Source organism: Peromyscus leucopus, chromosome 5 (assembly GCF_004664715.2).
Source record: "Peromyscus leucopus breed LL Stock chromosome 5, UCI_PerLeu_2.1, whole genome shotgun sequence".
Taxonomy (NCBI): Eukaryota; Metazoa; Chordata; class Mammalia; order Rodentia; family Cricetidae; genus Peromyscus; species Peromyscus leucopus.
The window spans coordinates 88,506,345-88,532,247 of record NC_051067.1 but is presented as its reverse complement, the minus strand read 5'-3'; the positions used below and the strand labels follow the sequence as shown (position 1 = coordinate 88,532,247).

Sequence of the window (25,903 nt, the reverse complement as noted above, 5' to 3'; positions counted from 1 at the left end):
ATCTGCACTGTTTAAACTTCCATCTTGTGTGGATCACATGTAGCTTTTTTTTCTTATTCTGTTTGTTTAAATTAAGAAATAGTTAAAACTATGACTTGTAATGAATATTTCTGAGATCACATACATACTCTGCCACCTGTGAGATTTATGATGACATTTTACTGTTTTCCAAAGCCTTCAACTTTAGTTTGATTTCATCCTTTGTCCAAATTATATTTAGAAAGATTTGTTCCTTTTCTGTAACCTCATGAAGATACCAGTGTTTATTTTCAGTTAGCTTAAGTATTTTGTTTTTGTTTTTTTCAAGACAGAGTTTCTCTGTCTTGCTTTGCACCTTTCCTGGAACTCACTCTGTAGCCCAGGCTGGCCTTGAACTCACAGAGATCCACCTGCCTCTGTCTCCCTACTGCTGGGATTAAAGGCATGTGCCACCACTGCCAGGCAAGCTTAAGTGTTTTAAGTTGCTTCTGATTTCTTATTTATTGTCTTTATTACATATACCTTTTCCCCAACTTTTTCATGAATAGCTGAAAGTAAACTCTACTTTGTATCCAAGATGTAGAAAAATATGATCAGTCTTTTTACTTGACATAAAAGTAACATTGGCACTATATTACTGATATTATTTCCATATTTGTTGTTGTTGATTTCTGTTGCTCAATCTTTCAAAAGTCTGAAGTGTTTTATCATGAAAAAATCTATTGGTTAAGTTTGCCGATGACTCAGAACCAACATCCTTTATCTTTTGTGTGTCTGCCCTCTCAGCAGAATTTTTTTTCACTTAGAAACAGTCTTACATCCTCTCTGTAGACACACTCTCCTGGTAGTTTAACCCACTGTGCCTTCTGCTTCTCCCTAGCAGTTCCTTCATCTGAGCTCTACAGGATGATCCTGCTTTCCTGCTTAGGTCTAGGCAGCTGACCTCTCCTGCTTTTTCTGCTCTCTGATGATGTAGCTTCCTAGACCTTGTATCTCACTCCAGATCCTCCCCTCTAATTGCTAGCTAAACACTACTACCTATATGAGCTGTTGCAGTTGCCCACCGTGGCTAAAGCTTAACTCATTAATTTTTTTTTCTCAAAATCATTCTTAGCTAGTCCCTGTTTCAAAAAATCAAAACAACCTTTCCAAACTAATAGTATATCTTACTAAATTTGCCCTACATCAACTCCAATTTCTTATTGTTCTTGTTTTACTATTTCTCACAAAGCCATAACATTTGTCTCCCCATCTTTGCTCTGACTGAACCCCGCTATTCTGTTCCTGTGATAATTTAGTTACAGCTTTTCTTTGCCCACGGCCTTAACTTTTACATCAAACCCATGAATCACATTGCAGGCTCATACAGTCTGATTGAAATATATCTAAAATGCAGGTTGCAATGAGAGCTTTTTGGAGATAGCTTTGATTTTTAGCCCTTTGAGAACTGTACCAGCATTACATGCTAGGATGGAATGAGGAGGCAAATTTCTCCTTATAGAGTGTTCAGAGTTATACTGTTCTTTTTAGAAGTGTAATTGTTTTGATAATAATTAGACATAGGGGGTTTGTTACTACTCACAAGCAAATTACTTACGTGATCTAGTGTAACTAGAGAACGAAGGAGAAGTAACTAGTATACTGTGGAGTGATTTGATGAGAAGGAAAGAAAGACATGTTACAAACAACATCTGTGCGTGTGCGTGTGCGTGTGCGTGTGCGTGTGTGTGTGTGTGTTTATGTGTGTTTTTCCTTTTGTTTATAGTTCTAGCATGGTTGCGTGTAGGGTAAGTTATATGTCTTTTCAAACTACTAACATAAAATTTTTATAGTCTGTTTTAATATCACCACATATTTTCTTTATGTTGAGTATTTCCGTTAGATTTCACACTATTTCAAAGCTTGCTAGGCTCAGTCTACATAATAGTTGTATCTATGTGGTATAAGTTCCATGGAGACTATAAATATTGTATCAAATCTAGTGTGGTATGCATGTATTTAGATGAGACCCCTGTGACTATGTAGTATTATCTTTATCAAGAAATATAAATTCTTATACCATAAAATGACATTTAAAACTCTATTTTACTATAAATGAACTCTATAGTCAATGTAACTTTCCAGAAGAAAATAATTCGATTGCATCAGTTTTTATCTCTTTTTCCCATGATCCCTTTTCTGTTTACAATTTTAATCATTAATTTAATGAACAGAGAGCAGAGAATCTTTCCAGTATATAGGGTGATGAAGTTGGAACTGAGGATAAGAATGTTTCATAACATTATAAAACAAAGCATATATTTCTGTTTGATATAAAATTTGAAGAGTGGCAAACACAAATATATGCTTTGTTTTATAATGCAGAGAAAACTTATGAAATAACACTGAAAAAATGAACTAAGTATTTGAGTGTAGAAAACTGAAACAGAGTTTGAAAACACACTTTATATGCAAAATTCCATTGGCTTCTGGGAAAGAATAGATAGACTTTGCTTGAGTATTTCAGTTTCCAAAATTGAACATGTGTATGATGATAAATCATATTAATGACAACCATGTGGTTTATTTGTCAGTAAATACTTCAATTTTTCTTTTTAAATGATAAAATTTGCTTCAATAAAACTTTTAAGCACTGGGTTGGCGATTTAGCTCAGTGGTAGAGTGCTTGCCTAGCAAGCGCAAGGCCCTGGGTTCGATGCTCAGCTCAAAAAAAAAAAAAAAAACTTGTAAGCACTATGAAGACAGATCATTCATTCATTTATTACAGTAGTAGATGTTCATTGAATCCTTATAATTTTACTTAAATTTCTTATTGCAGTAATTGTTTAACTCAATATTATAATTATTTAACGTTTGCTAATGAGGTTCAGAGATCTGAAATACTTTTTAATGATCACAAAGTGGGAGCTTTTCATTACTTATTTACTATTTTTAAATTTTGTTTGAAAATTTCATGCATGTTTATAAAATATTTTATTTAAACCTTCCTTGAAATTGCATCCCAAGCCCTACTCAAATGCCTTCCCAATCTCCCTCTGATATTTCCTCACAATTTCATTTCATTTTGTATATAGAAGTTACTGAATGCACTTAGAGCTGCCTGTATGTACCTGGGTATAGGACTATCTACTGGAACACAGCCTCTCAGTGGCCACATCCTTAGAGAAATTGTCAGCATTTCTCAGATGGGGATGGGACTTTATACCTTCCATCCCCATTCGCTTTGGGAATTTGACTGACTCAATAATGTTCAGGTCTTGTGCATGTAGCCGCAGACACTGTGAGCTCTTTGTACAAGGACCCTGCAAATGAAGTTTTGCTGCAGACATCTATAGCCTGTAGCTCATATGGTCTTTCTTCCCCGTCTGTCTCCTGTGATGATCCCGAGCCTTGTGGGGAAAGGTATGATATTTAGAGCTGACCATTCCATGTACTCATCCTCTATACATTGACAAGCTATAGGTGTTTTTATTGATTGCCATCTTCTGCAAACAGATTTCCTGATGAGGATTGAGAGGTGCGCTAATCTATGTGAAGAATTATAAAAACTTAGGGAGGGCTGCTTCGTGCTATGTCCATTTAGCAGAATAACGTCTGGGAACATCGAGATCATGATTGGAAGAAGTGGTGCAGAGCTGATCGGCCACACTATTGGAGGCCCATGAACTGTAGACCAGTGGCTGTGAAGCCCCCCCCCCACCGTCCCCACACCCCCACACCCCCGCCAGGACTGGACTAGGCCCTCTGGATTGGAAGACGGTTGTTTGACTTGAACTATTTGAGGAGCACCCAGGCAGGGGGATTGGGATTTGTCCCTGGTGCATGGGCAGGCTAATATGTCTTGTTTTCTTCCACACAGCTGAAGCCTAAGCCTTTCAGAATGTCCTTTGAGCTGTACATACTTGAAAAAAGCAAAAAAGAAAAAAAAATGATGAAAACCTTTACGGACTTCACTTGTCACTTAGAGTGACAAGCAGTCAGGAGTGAGCTACTCTTCTTGGACAGTATACTTAGCAAGTCAGCCCCAAACCGATGAGTTTCATAGATGGTGTGTAGATTTCCAAGCACCTCTGTTCACATGTTTTCTTTGTTTCCTTGTTTGCTCTCGTTGAGAATACTCCAACCCTAAGGATGCAGAGGAATGAATTAATAGCCCCACATTCTGATTCTGTCGTGGGCTCGTGCTGACAAACTCCACTTTTCTGCTCACTTTTCTTTATGTTATGGTGTTGCACAGTGGTATGTTATTCATCATATGAGTGCCTTTGACCTACCAACTCCTGACAGAGAGGGCAGATGCTGTGTGCCATTAAGTTCGTTGTTGTGAGTTCTTGGAATCCTTTAATGAGAGGTCCTGTGGAGTATTTTGTGTCATCAAGCTGGCAACAAAATGTGGGTTTTATTTTACTGTTCGGATATTAAAATACCCTCACAGGAAAGAACGGGGTGAAATTCATCTAGAAGAATGCATTGTTCTGTTGTGTGCAGATTCGGTCCTGTTGTGATTGTTTTTATCTTATTTTTTTATTTACTCTTTTGAGGTACTGTGGATTAAACCCAGAATTTCCCCAATGCTAAGCAAGCATTCTGTCATTGAGCTACAGCTACAGCCTTTTTATGCCAAGATTCTTTATTTAAAATTAATATGAGAGAGTGTCATAAACACTAAATTATACGTATTGAGCTGGTGAGATGGTTCATCAGTAAAAGGCACTTACTGCTGTACCTAATGACCTGAGTTCGATCCCTGTGTCTCTGTGGAAGAAAGGTAGAGCAAACTCCTGCAAGTTGACCTCTGACTTTTACATTTGCACAGTGATGGTGAATAGCCGTGTGACATTTCTAAATTTTCAATTTCTTCCAAGTGCAAAAAACCCTAAGTAATATGCATACATGTGCAAAATGATCAATGAATGACATATATCTGGTACATAAACACATGTGTCTTTAATATATTGAGATTCCTTGCCTTGATATAATAAATAATGAACACAGCAGCCACATGATGTATTTAGCAAAGTTATTATTCTTTCTTATCACAATGGGAAGTTGGTAGTTTTTGAGGCACAAAATTGAGCATGTAATATGTGTCAGTGTGTACCTTTAGAATTAATACTGTACCACACACCATTAGCAGCATAAATATACTATGTCAAAAACTCCCAGTGATTAAAAAAAAGGATGGAACTCACTTTCTGTCCACCATGCTGGGGGGTTGGAGCTGATACTGATTTAGGAATAGCAATAAGGCTTCAGATTCATTAGAGTCTCAGGTATTCTAAAATATAAAAATAAGAACACTTCAAATATTCTGTTGATACTTCTGCACATTAGTGCTACCTCTAGTATATATGAAGTTAGTTATAATGTTGTCTTTTTTTTCTGAGAAAACTCAAAATTGTTAGAGGCCAGTATGATTATAATTGGAAAATTAGAAGGCTGGGTAGAGATCAAATGTGTTGCCTTAAACTTTAAACCAAGAGGAAGCAGATAAACATATGAACTTCAAATCTTTAAGGTGCTTTGTCAAGGATGACTCAATCATACTTGCCTGAATGTTTATAAGGCTAATTCATTGCTATAGGAACTATTGAGTGAGATCCAAAAGGCTATTCTCTGTGGCCCAGATAAACGATAGCTAACCATGTTTATTACTCTCAGCTTTGTTTGCTTTGAGAAAGAAAGGCACAGCTAATTGTAGTTTTTAATCATAGATATATCTTTAGCTATGTGGTATCAGGTGTTAGGGTCTCAGGAATTCTACATTATAAAAAAAAGGACACCTCAAATTTGCTGATGATACTTCTGGAATTTTCATGTCAAACTATCTCTAATAAATATAAAGTTAGTTAATATCTTTTTCCTGAGAAAAATTAAACTTGTTTGGGGCAGCCAGTGTGACAGCCCCAGACTGTCTTCTGACTCATTTATATATGAGTACTGTGACAAGCTCTATAAAAGGGCGTGTGGAATGTAGTGGGCGGTTGTAACGGCCTCCTGAAGCCTCTGCCTCCTACTGAGTGCCTGACTGATGACCTATTCTAACACTGAAATTGCACTATCTGATACTTGCAACCTGTGGCTATTTAACCTTGTTTACATTTTTTACAATTAAATAAAGTTAAAATTGCATGTTAATCCCCTGGGTTTATTTCAGTTTTGCCGTATCTACTTGAGGTTAGACAGTACAGATATTACAGAGTTTTGTGTGATAGAACTGATCCAAGGTACTTAGCAGTTGAATCTGTATTTTTATTTTTAAATTTATAATATAATCACAACATTCCTCTCTTCCTCTTTCTCCTTCCAAACCCTCCCAGATAACCATCTCTGCCTTCTGCCTTTTTATCAAATTCATGGCCTCCTTTTTTATTAATTATTGTTGTGTGCATGTATGTATACGCACATACGTATTTAATCTTAAACAAAACCTGCTCTGTCTGTGTACTGTTAACTCGTGTGTATGTTTTCAGGCTGACCGTTGGCTGTTGGGAACCAGTGGGTGTTCTCTGCCCTGTAGAAATAAGAGATAGAATGACATCGCATCCTTTCCTTCTGCCCGCTGGAGCAAAGGGCGACATCCTTCTCTTTATTCTTGTGCTATTCTGCTTATGTTTTCCCCAGACTGGTAGATTCAAGATGAGAGAAGAGAGGGAGGGAGGGAGGCAGTAAAGGAGGGAGGCAGTGAGGGAGGCAGGGAGGGAGGGGGGAGGGAGGGGGGAGAGGGAGGAACATGGCAGAAAACACTTATTTTCCTCAAGGTGGCCAGAAAACCAAAGGGATAAAGGAAAGATCCAGGGTCCCAGCATTCCCTTTAAAACCATGACCCCAGCAATCTAACTTTCTCCTGCTAAGCCTCATTTCCTAAATATCCCAACCATCTCCTAATGTGTCCTCCATGGCTGGTAACCATACTTTTAACACTTAGGCTTTGGTGCTAAATTTAAGATTCAAGTCACTGCAGAATAGAATAGTTAAAAGCACATGCTCTGTTTCAGTTGACTGTTACCGTACCCCTACAGCCTCAGTGTACCGGAGATACACTTTAGAGGTAGTTAAGAGACCACGAGGCCATTACCATATTAATAATCCTCATCAACCCTGGCCAATGTCCATGTAAACAGGAGAAATCTGGGCATAAAGAAGAAAGCAAGAATATGTATACAGAGTAAAGGCAATGATATAGTTTAACAGAGATAATGATCCGTAAGGCATCAGGGAACCCAAACTGCTGATACCTTGATCTTGGATTTGGAGCCTTCAGAAGTCTCTAAACACATTCCCATGAAAAAGCCAGAGTATGGTATTTGTTACACAGCTCTAGCTAGCCTTTATCAGGTCTAGAGCCAAACTGTCTGGGAGCAATACCAGCTCAACTTTGCACCAGGCAGGTGACCTTGACTTGACTTCTCTGGGTCTCAATTTCCCCACTTGTAAAATGATAATGACAATGATGAAAACTGTACCTTCATCAACAGGTTACAGATAATAAAAGAGGGAATGTGTCAGGTGCTCAGAGCAATAGCAGGCATAGACAAGTTTGATCAGTACATAGCAGAAACATATTTTTCTGTGTGGTTGGATTTTCCAGCAGTTGATAGGCCAAGACTATGTGGCAAATGCACTTTGGAGAACATTTGAAGCAGCTTCTTTTGGTGTTGGACAGTCTTCAAATGAGTCCCCCACATAGATACTTTCTTAGAAAAAAATAGTTCTCACTAGGAAATAAGAAAGTGAGTAGAATTTACACTCACGAGCCCTGTTTATACATCCCAGTTCTGTCCCCATCCTCAGTGGGGCACAGGGATGTCACTTCACTTCTCAGTCATGTTCCTCCCCCTTGTCTAGAGCAGTTATTGCCCAAGACATCTTCCACGGATAGAAAAGGTTCTATGCTGCTAATATGTCACATAGGACGATAGCTGTGTGGCTATTGAGCATTAAGAGGTGCCCAGTGCAGTTAAATCCCCCATTTATTTAGTGTAACCACGCAACAGTGAGTTCTGGGTCTTGTGGTAAGAATCAAATGATTAGATGTATTTTATGCCGAGTTAACTCTGAATACCAAATAGAACAGCGAAGGAAGACTACCAGGACGGTCTTGAGGCACTCACCAGCCAGCCAAATACAATGTAAACATCTGCAAAACCTCCTGCTTTGCACAGACCTTCCATGCCTTCCTGGGTAACACCTGCCCATGCAGCTGTGGAATTTGAACAGATGATATCCAGAAATGCTTGTGTGTTCAGGAAGTGAGAAGAGGCAGGGTGTGAAGACAAAGAAAAGCTTACCCCCTCCCTTTATCTATCAGTGTCTGTTTAGTTTGTGCTTTTCATGACTCGTTAAAACAAATTGGCATGGGACAGAGGGATTGAGAGAAACCATCACACAACACAGTGTCCTAACGATCTAGCAGAACATCAGCAGGGAGCTTCAGGTATTAAGAAGTAATTGCAGTTCATGTTTTATGACTTCCAACAGTAACAGGAATGAGGCATTGTTTAGATGCAAACACCAATTCACCTTTATCAAGAATAACAAATAGACTCTTAGCCTGGAACAAGGCATGCTGATTGCCCCTCATTTCTTCTAATGCAGTTGCCTAAAATTAAATTATAGAATCCTACTGTTTATCACATACAAACAGATTCTGTGATTACAGCTAAATCCTGAAATAACTGTGTTCGAGTTCCCAGTCTTTGCATATAAATTGAAACCTTATTACGTGTAGAGAAACCACTTATTTTAATGTCAAGTCAAAATCAGAGTGAATGACCACTCAGAAGGTTCCATCATTGTCTGTGAAATGGTAGCTCATCAATTACAGCATTAACCACACAGTCATTTATAAAGTGCGTGTTAAAAAAGGAAACCTGCAATCTATGGATGGAAAATATCTCCTCCCCCCCCCCCCCGTCAGTGAAAGCACATTTTCCTCGTGGGTTGCACGCACTGTGAAACCTGACAGCTAGTTCAGCTTGGCTGGCTTCATGCTGTCAACCAACCCCTTTAGGCAACTGAAGCCACCCACCAATCATCTATGTGCTCTCCTCTTCACTGGCCATTTAGTACTTCATTGTTGTCCCTCACACATCATCTTTTGTGACTTCTTTTGGGTTTGAGTTAAGGTCTAATTTTGCTTAATGAATAAAAACAGCTTGACCATGCAACTTTCCACCCATGCACACCCACATGTGGTTTTATGATAGTCTAACTACCAAAGTGTTCCATTCAAATTGTATAGCTATTTTATTCCACAAAATAGTTTTATAGAGCTCATTGTGGGGAAAATATTTCTATTTACTTCAATAATAACAATTTAAAATACCATTTTACTGTCTCTATGACTCAGCCATAGTCTTTGGTATATGAATTTTCCTCAAGCTCTTTGGTCTGACTACATTCTTGTAACTGAGTTAACATTAGTCTCAGATACTTGTTGTAATAATTACTTTTAATAATTTCCAGGATATTTTTAAATTTATGAACCCATTTAAAATTATAATTGTGGATACACCCTTTTAATATAAATGTGTCCACATGTGGTGTCTTGGTTTGAGAATTAAAGAAATTCCCTGTGCATGTAAAAGCCCATAGACAGGTTGGACATCTCCATAGCAATTTTTACTTTGAAGAGTCAAGCGAATATTTATGAAATGAATAATGAGGAATAAAAGTCCATGGGAGGGACTGAACAACTTATATTCTAGATGTTTCTCTCTGATTCCCCCATTTTCATCATCAATCTTCTCCTACCACCCTTGGCCTCTTATGTATCATGCAGAGAGAAATGTAGTATATGTTATGGAATTACTGCTTAGTTATTACTGCTATGGTTCTTTGGATAAAATATATAGGATATATTCCTATACAGACTCACAAACTACTTTACATATATATCACATTATATGCATATGCATGTTCAGATATACATATATTTGTATGATTTACAATAAGGATTTGACATATAGTATTACAGTAAGTGACAATTTCTCAACGGCTGTCACTCACAGGATCCTAGTGCGTGTGAGCCATGTTGGAATCCCCTCCTCTGCAAGTTGTCCCCTCCCAGCAGTCTTAAAATTTTGTTTAGTTGTCCTTAAACCTTATTTCATTTATTTTAGCAGCAGGCACACCCTACCCACTGCAATATTACTGTACACTGAAATCAAATATAAACGGAACAGCTTCATGGGAGGAGATGGTAGGTGAAGGTGAAGTGCTAGTGCCTGTCCACACACTTGACCTCCTTAGTTTAGTGTCTTCCCCCATTGCTCTATTCACAGTAGCCCCGAGGTATAAGGGGCATTTTAACACCATTTACCAATTGAGTACTCATGCAAATTTTATGCATTGAGGATAAAACATAGAAAGTGGATTTGGTTGTTTTTCATGCAGATTCTTGAGACTCATTCTATGTTCAATTATTTGCCTTCACTCTTCACAGCCATGTTTTGTTTTTAAATCTCTTTTCTCTGTATTATTCAGTGGCTTGTGTTTTCACATGGGGCAAGGATGCTGTTAGTCTGTGTGTGGAAGGTTCAGGGGACCTTGACAACTTTCTGGGAACTACGCACCCACTGCCAGGGAAAACATGTGTTTTTGAAATAGTTAGATAAGGTGATACAAAAGCAGACACACACACAGTAGATTCTTCCTAAAGTTATTGCTGTGATCTGTGGCAGTTATTCATTGAGTAGGAACAATGTCACACTTGGCTCATGGGATGGACAGAACTACGGAGCATGCGCAATCTGTGTAGCAAGCCTGAGCCATCATCTATCACTTTGCAGATGTTTGTGTGTGTGAGGGACCTGTGCTTATTGATATTTTGATATCCAGCTGTTCTTCTCAACCTCCTCTATTTACCCTTTGTTTGTTAAAGGACGAGGTGGAGTGGGAGACAGGCTAGAAGAGTGCATAAGATGAGGAGTGCCAGTGAGGGAATGCAGTGGGAGGACGTGATTGCTCTTGGCAGGGAAGAACATTCTCTGGGAAGAATCAGGGTGTTACTGGAGACACAGAGGCCTGATTGAAAGGAAGATTTGAATGTTTTATTTTTATGAAAATTTCTTGGTAATTTTATACATGAATACAACGTATTTAGATCTTATCCACAATTCTTGCATCCAACTCCCCCATAACCCCAAATTTCCTTTCCATTTCATGTCTTCCACATTTTCTTTTTTATTTCTTTTAAATTGTATCATCACCCACAGCTTCCAACCAGTGCTGCCCACATGCTCACAGATGTTGGGCCATCACTAGAGCATAAGCACTCTCAAAGGGGCCAGACCCTTGGAGAAGCAGCCAGTTGTCAATGGCTTCTCAGCTAGAGCCCGGGGCTCATGAGCTACTCTCTGGCCCTGGGGAACGTTGACTGACTGGTGCAGGTCTTGTGCAGCCACCTGCAAATGCTGCAAGTTCATGATTGCAGTGGCCCCATCGTGTACTGAATGACCACTTCACAGCAGCCTTCCAGAATCCTGGGATTTAGAGTCTTTCTGCCCCCTCGGCTGGAATCTTCAGATTGTGTGTTTAAATTGGAATACCTGTAGAAGACAGAAAATAGAAACCTTAATACTGTGAGTGATATAACTTTTATATAGATTGGAGAGGATTATTAAATTTTATGTCTGTGAAATAAGGAGAGATTTACATAATTCATGTCCTTTGTTGTTTTCTTCAAAGACTTAGTGAAAACATGTCATTAATGACAGCAGTAACATCAGGTTGCTGTGATATCCATGAAGGGGCTTAGAGAGTTGAGGACACAGGTCCTACAGAACAGGACACTGTTATTCATTTGGTTACATTTTACATAATTTCATTTACTTTGCACTGCTAAAATATTAGAAGGAAAAATTCCCACAGTGTAATTTATTCCATGTTCAGTTTTTTTTCTTCTTAACCTTTTTTGAGATTATAGTTTAATGAAAACATCTTCCATTCCCTTTTCCCCACTAATCCCTCCCATCTATACCTCCTAATTCTCCTTCAAATTCATGGCCTCTTTTCCCCCAATTGCTGTTGTATGCATGTAGGTATATGTATATACATACTCCTAACTATAACCTATTCAATCTGTATAATATTGCCTGTATTATGACTCAGGGCTGGCCATTTGTCACTGGGCAACCAATTGTCATGCTCTTCCCCAGGAGAGCCCCCTGTCCGACCCCACCTTTCCTAAATTGCCCATAGTTCTTTGTGTAGCATTGAGGCCCTATGGGATTTTCTCCATTCTATTTGACATGTTCACATTCTTTATAGTAAGTGGACATTCACAAATGTAGTTCTGGAGGTGAATTACCCAGGTTATAAATCCCATTCATTCCATATTTGTTCATTAAGTACACTTGGTTTGACATTTACTTTTTATTTAATCATTTGTGTTTCTTTGTACAGTAGATAAATGTATGATGTGAGGCAAGTCTGGATGTGGAGCTGTGGTCTGTAGCTTTAGGACTTTAGTGCCAGAGATGACCCATCACTTTTATCTAAGTCTCTCCATTTGTGAAGCAAGATTTTAGATTATTTTCTGAGCTCCCTTCCTGCTGTGACATTCTCTGTGGTTAAAGTTAGTTTTCTCTGGTGGCATAATAGATTTATTCTGATGATATGTAACTTGATTAGCTTTCTATGTTGTTTGATAATGAAAGCTGCTCTAATACTATAGTGGAAAGATGGGTATTAGCTGCCATAGGTGGTAGCCCTATCTCTATGTACATGTCATTGTTGCTACACAAATAACAGGGAATATTGTAATATTACATGCATGCAAACAGAATCAGAACATGCTCTTTTTATTTGTATGTATGTATAATTGTGCTTTGAACTTTTTAATGATACACAAAACATTAAGACTATAATGTCTTTATATATCACATAGTGTTTTCACTAGACCGTATTCTAGTTTGCTTTCTTTTGATGTGATAAAAACATTCTGATCAAAATCAATTTGGGCAGCAAAGGGTTTACTTAGCTTGCACCTCCAGCTCTCGATTAAGCAATGAGGGAAGTCAGAGCAGGAGCTCAGGCAGGAACTGCAGCAGAAACCATGGAGGAATGCTGCTCAGTGGTTCACCCTCTGGATCATCCTCAGCTTGCTTAGAGATGGTGGGAGGGGCTCCTCCATATCAACCATCAATCAAAACACTCTTCCACAGACATGGCCATCTGCCAATCTGATCAAGGCACTGCTTCCTCTTTCTACCTCAACAATTGTTCTTGAACTTGGAATAGAGGGAAGACATTGTTTTATATGCTAATGGAATCTATGAAAATTGTGTGTATGTGTGTTGTGCAAGTAGTTGCTAGTTGTGGCTCAGTTGATTGGTTTTTCTGTATTTGCTGAATTCAAGTACATATTCACGTTTGGCCTTCGCCTCTTGTTCAGTAGTGAGCCCAATATTGTCAAAATTGTCACCTTATCTTCCCATACCGCTAGGTATATCAACTCCCCTTGAGAGGAAGGTCAGGCTTTAGTATACTCCAAATGATTTCTATCATGGTAGGATCCTCAGCAGTGCAGGTAGGATCCTCTTCTTATAGGCAAGAAGCATTTTTTTTCTCACCTAGGAAAATTGCCTGTTCAGTAGCAACTTATCAGGGAACATCCACAGGTAGAAGTGTAGAAAATTATTGTGCTATAGGATGATTCTTAACCAATAGGTATAGCATGTGGTAGAAAAAGGTGTTTGAAGTTTTGCTCACTTAGCAATAAATTACAATATCAGATCATATAGCTCCTGATCTCCTCATTGCAAGGTTCACTCATTTCTGATGCTATAAACTCTTTTTAATCTACCTTAATGTGTTGTTATAATTACTTTATTTCAATTATTTTTTAACCTTCCAGCAACTCAGTGCTTCATTGGCTGTTTCCATATATTGGCTCTGGTTTCATCCTACGATTTGAACTTTTCTCAATTTGAAGTAATCATATGTTGATGTTTCTGTGTGTACCTCTCAGTTCATCTGCTAGAAATACCAGGCCTATGTATGTATTTTTGTATAGAATGTGACATATTGGAGGAATACAATAAATTTGATCCCATCTTTAATGGAATCCTGCCAGTTCCTCTCAAGTCACTCCCCATAGAATACTCAACTGTTTGACCACGTTTCCGGAAAACATCTCATAGCCACTGGCATGCATAATCACTTGGACTCATCCCACATGAAGTTCCGCAACACTGTATGTGCCCTCCTTTCCTTCATCATCAAAACCTTTAGTTAGGATTTCTGATCATAAATCACATTTATTAGTATTACATAAAAATACTAAGTACTACTATTCACATAGAGCTGTGTGTTTATAGCAAAGGCTGGCACTAACTAGGCTGATGTACCACACAGTTCTCTATCTCAGACCCAACCTTGGTTCTTCTAGGCTTGGCTTTCTGGGGCCTTCTGGAATCACTTACTTGTTTTGTCATTCTTCTGTAATCAATTTGAACATTTTGATTTGAGGTCAGAGAACGTAACTCTTCCATATTTAAAACTTCTCTCCACTATCTGCACTTCCCATTTTATCACAAGCTTTTTACTCTCATTTTCCACTATTAATTACTTCTCCAATGAATATTGTGTCATGAAAGATAATCTCTGGAAAAGCTGAGAATGAGATTAATGTTAGCAAAGACTGTAAAGACCTCAGTTGAAAGATGAAGTGGACCTCATTGCATTCCCTTTGAAACAAAGCAAAGACAACAGCAAAAACAAGCAAACAAGGCATATTTGTATACACCATCAATTATTCTTGCACTTAGCATTCCTATATAGTAAAGAGTCTACATCCCCTGAATTTATTAGCTTGGTATTTAGCATGTTTCATGGCCAAAATAGCAAAGACAGTTCATTATTGCTGGTTAAATTAGCATCATGAAAATGTGGCCAGCAAAAGGTCATGGAAATAAGGATCCATCCAACTAAGCAATGTATCCAACCATTCATCACTATCACTTTTAAAAGGCAATCTGATTATTTAAATTAACTTGGCTAAAGGCTAGAACTTGGATAAAAGTTAATAATTTAAACCTAAATGGCAGGATTAGGTCTTCCTTTGGATAAAGCTGGGATAACATATATGCATGCAGAGTATTGAAATTGTCCTTGAGAGAAGTGAATGCCAAGGAAACTGTACTAGAGTCTACAATCTATGAGATTTCATCAAAAAAGTTTACCTTTTTTGATATTTGTATCATCTAAACTTCTTGCACTTTTATTTTATTTATTTAATTTTTATTTCAAGCTGGTAAACTCAGTTTCCTAAGAAGGACATTGAAACAATTTGTCGTTCATTTGATAGCCCTAATTAATAGTTCTGATTGTTGAGACAAAGGACAAAAAAATGCTCTATTGTTTTGTATTGTTTATTTTTGTATTTACAAATCATGTTTATTTAAAAATCACATATGTGACTAACCAAAACATAAAAATAACTGTAGATAAATATTCTGAGAAATAAATGACCCTGTTTTGTATTCTTAACAGAAACCAGGAGTTAAAAGACCTTGGTGACCTGTCCCCACACTGGGACAACCTACGGAAAAATGTCCTTACTCACTGTGATCAAATGGTGACTATGTACCAAGATATCCTGACAGAACTCAGCAAGGAAACAGGTAAGAAGCAGTGACGTCACTTCCCCCAGACCGAATTATGTTTACTGATGCCCTGTGGGAACAAGGATGAGAAGTGCTGCTGTAGAGATAAGGGAGCCAAAAATTAAACTCTGTGTAGCTCTCTTATCTTGACATCAAAAGAAAGGAAGAGTAAACTATGTTACTCTGCGTTATGGTATTATTATAGTAACATAATAATAAAGGAAGGAATTTTGAATTAATATTTATGAGGAAAGTGAAGGAATTAACGTTTTCCTTTCTAAAGTTCTTGTAACATCATTTTTTGCCAAATGTATCTTTGAACACACACGTGTTTCATATTTGTTTATGTGTCTGTTTATTCATTTGCTAATCATTTCCAATCTTCATCTTCTAGGGTCCTCTTTCAAATCCAGCAGCAGCAAAGGAGAGAAAAGCTTAGAATTTGTTCCAATAAATCTACACTTGCAGCGGATGCAGGTGCACAGCCCCCACCTCAAAGGTATCTGATACCCCAGGAGAGTCAGGTTGTATCACGGGGTGTGCTTGTTTACAGAGCTTGACCATGGCAGAGTCCCTAATTAAGAGTTCACTTAGCAGGAGGACGAAACAACCGCAGCTGATGCTGGCCCTCAGAGATGAAACAGCCACAGCATTGCTGCTTTTCCTGGGATAGTTGGAAATGTAGCATGTGACTTGAGTTAGAGATGAAAACTCAGAGTATTGGCTCTCTAAATAGTGTTCCTAATGGCTGAAGGGTAATCATTTTGTGACTGCTTTAATTGGAAAAAAGAAAAATAGGAAATGAACTCTCTATTGTCATCTTTGATAGAGGCCTAAACTCCAGAATGAAGCAGTGCCCTGCTTATCTGCTTTAGTAACTATTAACAGCAACACTCTCTTTCTTGTGAGAACAAGTGAGCTGGTGAAATTAAATCAATAGCAAGTGGTAGAATATTTTGTTTGACCTCTTATCCAAGAGAATCATGTGGGTTCTTAGAGCACAGCTGAGCAGGATCTTGAGTGACTGATGCAATACATTTATTATTGTTCTGTAAAATCTTTACTGTTTCTTCTATTATTTAACACCTATTTAAGGTGTTTGTATATGGGTGTGGTATGTATAGTATGTGTGCATGCACTATCATAGCACCTATGTGGGGGTCAACCTGTAGGAATCATGGGTCCCTTCTAAACTCAGGTCATTGGGATTGGTGACAAGTGCTTTTAAACAGTGGGATATCTTCTAGCCCCCCTTGTCATTTGAAAAGAAAATATTTAAATGTTCCTCCTAAGTCCCTTTAACTTATTTATCTATCAGTTTTATTTTATGCTTTGTTTTTGTTTTTAATTTTTTTTCTTTGAGACAAGTTTACATGTAGACCAGACTGGCCTCAAATTTACTATGATGAGGTTTCTGATCCTTATGCCTTCACCTCCTGATTGTGGGATTATGGTGTGTGCCCACACCTTTCACCTTATTATGTCCTGGGGATATGATGGCAGGACCAAGGCCCTCAAGAATTCTTCCTTGATTGCTCTCTGTCAGTAATTTCAACATAATGATATGAAATAGTTTTAAAACCACCAGACACTAAAGTGTAAGATCTAATATTGAAGAACAATCACCATGCATTTTTCCTAATAGCTAATGTGAAACAATGTTTATGGTGTAGGAAAAGTCTATGTCTTGCAGCAGCAGATTTGAGTGTGAATTAGAGCTGTACTAACTATTACATATGGTCTGGGTCCTTCATTTAATCCTTTAAGTCATTATGGCTCTTAATATTGTTTACAATTAGGTGAGATGGACTATGGAAGACATCTGGAGCAATGTAGGAATAGTAGTTGATCGTGTTGTTATCCTTTGATATCATGAAGCCAAAATGTATCCATGTATGTCATCAAAACCATTAAAACTAGAGAAAACTCAGACTCTAATCAAGAACAAATGTCTTGAAGTAGGAAGTGGCCATTAGGGAATAGGTGAACTAGAGAACTCTTTGAAACTGTTTTTAGATATAAGTACTTAATGGCAGTCACAGGAAAGTTGGAAGGAGAGAGTAATTTTTACTCTCACCACAGACAAATGATAATGTCTTCATCTTCACCCACATATACCATATAGAGCCAAATGGGTACAAATTTGGGTTCAGGTTGAGTTAGGCATTATAATATTTAGTAATGATTTCATATATAATTTTATTATAAGGCTGTATTATCTATCAACAGTGTTTTTATACTCTATATCTCATAAAATTTTGTATACTATGACATGTTCTAAAATATTATCTGAAAGATAAACTATAGTGGAATAGGATGTATGTACTTTTTTTTAGCCTCTGATTCTCTGAAAACAACTGGGGATTAAAAGGTAGGAATTTAGAAAATCAAACAAAACCTCATCTATTTAATTTGGTTTGGCATGAATATTGGCCTCTAATGACTACCATAATGAAATACCTGAAACAACCAGAAATCCAAGTGTCAGCCAGGCCACATACCATGTGAACCTGAGGGAAAGCCTTCCTTCATTATTAAGTGGTTTCTGATCTTTCTTTTTTATTGATATGAATATATACCTTGCTAATCCTGCAGGCTTAAATGTTGCCTGCATTTCTCCTCTATAATATTGTCTCTCTCCCTCTCTCCTATTTTTCTCTCACTCACTAGCTTTCTGTTCAAATTTCTTCTATAAGAACACTGGTCATATTGGGCCAGGGCATAGCCCAGGGATCTGTAATTAACTTGAGTGTGTTGCAAAGACTCTGTTCTAAAGAGTGGTTTGATCGTGGGCAGATCCTTCCAATGCAAGGCTAATGTCTAGCTCTTGAATCGGGTGACTGAGCAGCCCCAATGTTGTGATGTCTCCTACTGACAAATGAGATAACTTGCAGTTAACTTCAGGTTCCCTCAGACTACTAATTTTTCATCTTTATTGATGACCTAAGTGTAACAAATATCCCCAATAGAGATGAAGTGACAACGATAACAGAAACAAAATCTCCAGAATGAAAATTACAAGTGCATCCTCCGGAATACTTCAGTGTATTTTACTTTTACAGTCTATCACTTACAAACATTATAAAATACATATTCTTATAGTAGTATAATAATCTGTTGTAATTCTTTTATAGGTTAGATATAATAAAGTACTATATTGGGGGTATAAAATGTAATGAATTCAAATGAAAGCAATTGTTTTTCTTTAAAGAAGTAAAACTTTAGTGTTAGTTAAGTTACACTTAATCCTGTAATTGAGCAGCAACATTTTGGCAGGTCTATTTGAAATGTATATCATTGAATTCTTTTATATAACTGCACTATGAATACATTACTAATTTTGGATAGGAGAGCTCTATAAATCTTAGATATATGACCAGAATTTTATAACTTTACTCTAATCCTCTAGGTAGAACTTGTTAAAGGGCCCTGATGCCAGAGTTTGTGCTACAGAAACAGGAAGGGAAGGAGCGGGGAGAGACAGAAAGAACGACCCTAGAGTGAACGCTGGACCCAACTTGACTCAATGAAGCTATCTCATGGGTTCAGTTTGCAGTTTCCTGGGCAATCCTGTCCATGAGTTTAACTCTAACTGCACTCTAGTGAAGCAACCATTGGTTGTCTTTTCAATGTTTCTTAGTAACTGTTCTATTGCTGTGAGGAAATACCATGACCAAGGCTACTTATAAAAGGAAGCATTAATTGGGGGCTTGCATAGTTTTAGGGGGTTAGTCCATGATCATCATAGCAGGAAGCATCTAAGCAGGCATGAAAGAATAAAGCTGGAGTGGGAGTTAAAAGCCTATGTTTTATCTGCAAGATAAAGGTAGAGAGAGAAAGCAAGACTGGACCTGGTGTGGACTTTTGAACTTTAAAGCCCATCCCCCCACTTATACAGCTCCAAAGAGGCCATACCATCTAACCCTTCCTAAACATTCCACCAACTGGGAATCAAGCCTTCAAATATATGAACGAAGTGGGAGGGATTCTCATTCAAACCCATATCATGGAAAGGAAAATCAGTGATATACCACTAAATCCAACCAGAAAATGGGAGCCTTTTAGTTGCTAATTGAGTCCATAGAGGAGGGACCAGTTCTGGGTTTGTATAAAATAAAATAAAACTTGCAAGCATACTGTATGCACATACACTTTCATTGATTTTCCTTGTTAACTATTTCAAGTGGTTGCTATTGAAAGTACCTTAAATAATGTCTATCTAAAAATATAAAAAAAACAAAAATATTAATATCATGAGAGTGAACTTAGAATCAGATTCAACACCAATTAGATTTTTTCAATGCAACTGAGAGTTAGTTCCATGAGGAAGAAACAAATAAGAGGGGCTGTTAGAGTTTCCTCAACCCTGTATCTCAAGAGTCAGGATGCATCATCTCCTCAGTATGGATAATCTTTCTCAGATTAGTTCAGTGATGATCCCAAATTGTTTGAGCTATTTAGAAACACAAACTTACCAATGTCTGCTGATTCATGTCAAATGGATTTGTGTGCCATTTTGAAGTCAGGGATTAGGTTTAAATTGTTCCTTGATATGAGATCATCATGCATAGATTTTTCTATTAACACATTTTTATAGCTGAAGAGATTTTAATGAGATCTCCTATGAAAACAGAGCTATTTCATTCCTATTATTAAATGCCATTTAAAAGCTACAAGAAAGCTCTATTATGAATTCTGAAATAAATCTGGTCTTTGTAACTTGATGAAGCTCACCCACTGAAATTCTGCTTCCCATTGGCATGGTACTTGTTGCTGTTGAGATACATGTAATGTCAACAAAGGAAGGCACATTGCAGACGAATTTCTAAATGGTCTTATTAAATAAAAAACATGGAGCCAAATATAGGGGTAAAAGCCTTAGAGAGATCAGGGAAATAGGGAGAGCCACCAGCCAAACTTAGATCACCAATGGCCAACCTTACCTCACCAACTCTGCAGCTTCCAAATTCGAGCTACTCCTGTCTACCCATGCTTCTATACATCTTGCTGTTCTGCCCTCTCATTGGCTCTCAGCCCAGCTACCTCACTTCCTTGTCACTGTCTGTCTGTATAGACTTCCAGGTCTCTATGGTTGGTACTGGGATTAAAGGCTTGTGTCACCACGTATGGCTCTGTTCCTTAATGTGGCCTTGAACACACAGAGACCCTGCCTGCTAAGTGATCAGATTAAGGGCGTGTGCTGCCTGACTTTGTTTACTTAAAATGGCTGGCCTTTTCCCCCTGATCTCTAGGCAATCTTTATTTATCAAAGGACAAATAAAATATCACCATATTTCAGCACAAATAAAATATCACCATATTTCCCCTTTTTTGTCTAATAAAAATTTAAAAATAACTATAACTCATATTAAGAAAAACTATATACAATAAGTACAATAACTATATACTATATATATGCAATAAATACATAAACAATGTCTAGTCCATTTGCATTGACCAATTCAGAGAAAATATTCCATCATCTATCCTATTTTGGTGAGTCCAAAATGTACATAATTCACTTTCTATCCTGACTTATATTACCAACAGAAAACTATCTTATGATGTCTTTCAAACTTACACACTTAACACCTCTTAGTGAGTTTCTTTTCTGAATTTCTTAACAAGAAAAACTGTAAATATAACTACCTAATCTTCAACTCCCTCAGAGACTCAAGAAGGAAATAATATTATCTAGTAAAACAGGAAGTGCAAACAAGTGACTTCCAAAAAAATGTGAGTTGACAGAAACAGCCAGATGCCTGGAAAGTCACCTAGGGCTTCTCTGCACTTTGGGGCATCATCTTTGGCCTACAGGCTTAGCATATCTGACAGACTCATTTGTGAAGTAGGATGTATACGAGGCCTACAGCTTGACCTCACATTTGGTGTGAGTCTTCCATATACCATATAAACTTGAATTCCACCAGTCCTGTCATGATTCAGGATTTTAAATTTTGGAAATTGCTGGTGTTTTTAGAATTTGGCTGCCCATTCTTCTCAGCTTGTGGGTGGCTTCATCTCCTTTATTAAATATCTGTCCACCATTGAGAGGTTAGACTCCATCAGCCTAGTTACTCCTTCAAGAATAACAGTTTCAGCTACTGTTATAAGCCATCCGTCCACTGCCTGTTCAGCTGCCTTCAAAGAAAGGGGGCACTGTACCTTTTCCAGATTGCAAAGCCACTTCAGCAATGGTGCCATATTGTCCTGGCCTCAGAGGATGCTTGTTACCAAAGCTGCACCTACAGTTGTCTGGGCAAAGAGCAGCAGTCTTTTGTTTTGTGACCTGTTTGTCCATTTTGGATAGCATACTGTCCCTAGTTGATGTGAGAGCACTTTGTTGCCCAGTGGCTAACTTTTGACACAGTGAAAGTTAACTCCATATGCATTTTCTTCAGTGCCCATATCTTTTTTGAAGTAGATTGGTGCTGCCAGGAGCAGACATGTCTCATAGTCATAAAAAAAAGAAAAAAAATCTATGTTATTAAAACATTTTAAATGCCATATTCTGTAGATCTCTGAAGGGTTTGAAGATGACCTGTCTATCTAAAATATATGGGCATCAAAGACACTCCATATGGAGTTTATCTTCTTCTTGGCAAAAATAGCAATTTGGGCAAGAAACTGTTTTTGCCTGGACTGCTTGAAAAAAGGTTGTATTGACTGGACATGCAGAACCCATAGAAAGATGACCACTGAACTTCGCAAGGCAAAATGATCCTTCAGGTTCCTGCTTTTCAGAAGAAACTGCCAGACATTCTACCGGACACAGAGAAAAATGACTGAGAGACTCTAGGCATATGGACTGAAAATGGATGCCTCAACATTTCAAAAGAACTTTGGGTGACTGTCCAAGCAGGCAGCTGTCTTTGTCATTCTAGAATTTTGAAAGTTGCTTGCAATGTACTTCCTGTTTACTTAGGTAATATTATCCTTCATGAGGTCTTTGATGTAGTTGAAGGCTAGATAGTTATAATTATGGTTTTCCTTGGTTATGATAAGAGATAAAGTAGATATGAAACTTTAGACTCACAAATGTAGGATAGATAGAATATTTTCTTTAATTTTACAAAATAGACTAGATATTGTAACTGTAATTCTTGTTTGTTATATGTAACTTTACTATGTTAAAGTTAAAACCTTCCTTTTTAATTAAAGAGAAGAGAGGAAATGCTGTGGGATAATGCTTTTATACACTGGTTTAATAAAATGCTGATTGGCCAGTAGCTAGGCAGGAAGTATAGGTGGGATAAGCAGACAAGGAGAATTCTGGGAAGAAAAAGGCTGAGTCAGGAGATGCTAACCTGCCATCCAGGGAACATCATGTAATGACACACAGGTAAAGCCACAGAACACGTGGCAACATATAGATTAACAGAAATGGGCTGAGTTTAAGTACAAGAGCTAGTCAGTCGAAAGCCTGAGCTAATGGCTTTCTTAATTAATTAAGCTGTCTTAATTAATATAAGCCTCTGTGTGTTTACTTGGATTTGAGTGGATGCTGACCAGGTGGCACACAGGAAAACTTTCAGCTACAGCACATTTTTAAAGAAAGACAAAGGGAGGGGTGCTCTAAGTACTTTTTTAAAAGTTTTCTTTGAAACACCCCACCTTGTTTTTAATGATTGTCTCTTGACACCAAAATCTGAAGAGTTCTGTCATACGCAACTAAAAACTGTTCAAATTATGAAGATACACAAAGAGTGGGAAAATAAGAATAATTTAAACTAATAGTACCTTTCCTGGTTATTAGATTGCTACCTTTCAATTTGGATTTTATTTTATGGATGATTCTATTCTATCTGCTCTTGCCTAAAGAAAAATAATCAATTGTAGTTAACTCTGATTTTGAAGGAGTATGGTTAAGAATAAATATGGCTCTTTAATTGGACATCTTTCTTCATTATTCTGAGACCAGGAAATTAACTACCTACATAGATCAATCTGCTACTTTGTAGGAACTGCAAGTGAAATTCAAGACTCTGGGACCCAAAGGGAGAAACTTAGTTGTTCAAACATTTATTAGTAACTGTTTGTTCTCAGATGAGTGTTCCAAAATACTAAGCCTCTCTTAGATAATAATTTTGTAAGTTCCATTGAAAATATTGGCTTTTAAGAAACTGAGTGATCTACTTTGAATATGACAGATGCTCTGATTTTAAGTTATACACTGTATACAGTGCACTGTTTTTCAGACTGTGAGACAAAGTTTACATATTCATATCTGTAGCTGTAAAACAAAGCTGTTTGTTCATCCTGAAATCTATATTCACTTGAGGAAGAAGATTCAATAGTACTTTCTAGTTGGTGTCTTTAGTGTTTCTTTTTGTGTCTTAATGCTGAAATTTAAAAATTCATATAAACCTTTTAAATTGTGAAGTAGGAAAAAGATTTACCATCAAAACTTATGAACATAGAATAGATTCATAATGATCCAAGATTTCTAAGCGTTGAGTCTGGCTGAGAGGCAGAATCAATTTATCTATACATACAGGAATGCAGGCCAGAGTGAGACCTTAAATGCTTCTTTAATACCCAGACACAAAGTTTAGGTGCCCTGTACAAGAGACTGCATTAATGGAATGTCACAGGTGAATAGAAACTTGGGAAAGGGATAGAGACACCATTTTAGAATTTAGATAAAGTGCTGATCCTGCATCTGGATGATCTCACATGTTTCTATGAAGGTCAAATATGAGGCATGTTTTAGGGTCTTTTTTCTCTTTAAAATATATCTAGTGATGATTTGGAGTTTCTTAATCATGTTATGCTTTGACATGATTTATTATTTTATTTATTTGATATGATTTATTATAAAATTTTAATTTAATAAATACATTTTAAAATTTAGCTCTCAATTTTATTTCCTTTTTGATTCATAAATATTGATGCCATATTTAATTTAAGCATTAAAGTTTTTGATGTGAGCATGTAGAAGTCAGAAATGAACATTGTGTTTCTTCTATTACTTCTATTTATTTTCTTTATAATTTTTAAATATTTTATAACATTATTTTTCCCATACTAGATTTCCACATAATCCCCCAAAGCCCCTCAATTCCAGCTCTCTCTATCCACTCTCTCATTCCCTGACCTCCCCACCTAATTCCTCCCACTGTACTCCCCTCAGCCCCCAGTCTACTTACAAAATCTATTTCCCCTTCCCAGGGAGATCCATGTATGGCCCCTAGAGCCCTCCTCTTTACATAACCTCTCTAGGTCTGTGGATTGTAGCTAGATTACCCTTTACTTAACAGCTAATATATGCTTATAAGAGAGTATCTACTGTGTTTGTCTTTCTGGATCTGGGTTACCTCATTCAGGATGATTTTTTTCTAGATCTATCCATTTGCCTGTAAATTCCATGACATCATTGTTTTTAACAGCTGAGTAATACTCCATTGTGTAAACGTACCACATTTTCTTTATCCATTCCTCAACTGAGGAACATATAGGTGGTTTCCAGTTTCTGGCTATTATGAATAAATTCACAACAAACATAGTTCAGCAAGTGCCCTTGTGGTAGGATGGAGTGTCCTTTGAGTACATGCCCAGGAGTAGTATAGCTGGATCTTGAGGTAGATGAATTCCCAACTTTCTGAGGAACCATGGTATTGATTTCCATAGTGGCTATACAAGTTTGCACTCCCATGTTAAATTGGATTATTTAGTTTTAAAATACCTAGTTTCTTGAGGTCTTTATATATTTTGGATATTAGAGCTCTATTGGATGTGGAGTTGGTAAAAATTTTCTCATTCTATAGGCTGCTGCTACGTCCTTTGCCTTACAGAAGCTTTTCAGTTTCATGACGTCCAGTTTATTAATTGTTTATCTTAGTGCCAGTACTACTGGTGTTCTGTTTAGAAAACTGTCTCCTGTGCCAGTGTGTTCAAAGCTATTCCCCACTTTCTCTTCTGTCAGGTTCAGTATATGTAGTTTCATGATAAGGTTCTTGGATCCCCTTGGAGTTGAGTTTTGTGCAGGGTGATAGATATGGGTCTAATTTGCATTCTTCTACATGCAGACATCCAGTTTGACCAGCATCATTTGTTGAAGTTTTTTTTCTTTTTTTCCAGTGTGTAGTTCTGGCTTCTTTAACAAAAATCAGGCGTCCCTAGAAGTGTGGAATTACATCCGTGGTTCCAATTCGATTTCATTGATCCACCTGTCTGTTTTATGCCAATACCATGCATTTTTATTATTACTTCTCCGTAGTACAACTTGAAATCAAAGATGGTGATACTTCCAGCAACTTTTGTTGTTGTTGCTGTTCTTTTGTTTGAACTATCCTGACTTTTTTGTCTTTCTA

General features: G+C 37.4%; 1 protein-coding gene across 9 annotated transcripts in view; it reads left to right on the top strand.

The window, feature by feature from the left end:
- Inpp4b (inositol polyphosphate-4-phosphatase type II B) overlaps positions 1 to 25,903 on the top strand; it is a 726,443-nt gene that overhangs the window by 555,248 nt on the left and 145,292 nt on the right. For all 9 annotated transcript variants that reach the window (XM_037206141.1, XM_037206136.1, XM_037206137.1 and 6 more), the window contains 2 exons: positions 15,478 to 15,608; positions 15,985 to 16,089. In XM_037206141.1, the coding sequence (XP_037062036.1) occupies positions 15,478 to 15,608; positions 15,985 to 16,089 (236 nt within the window). The remainder of the gene's footprint in view (positions 1 to 15,477; positions 15,609 to 15,984; positions 16,090 to 25,903) is intronic.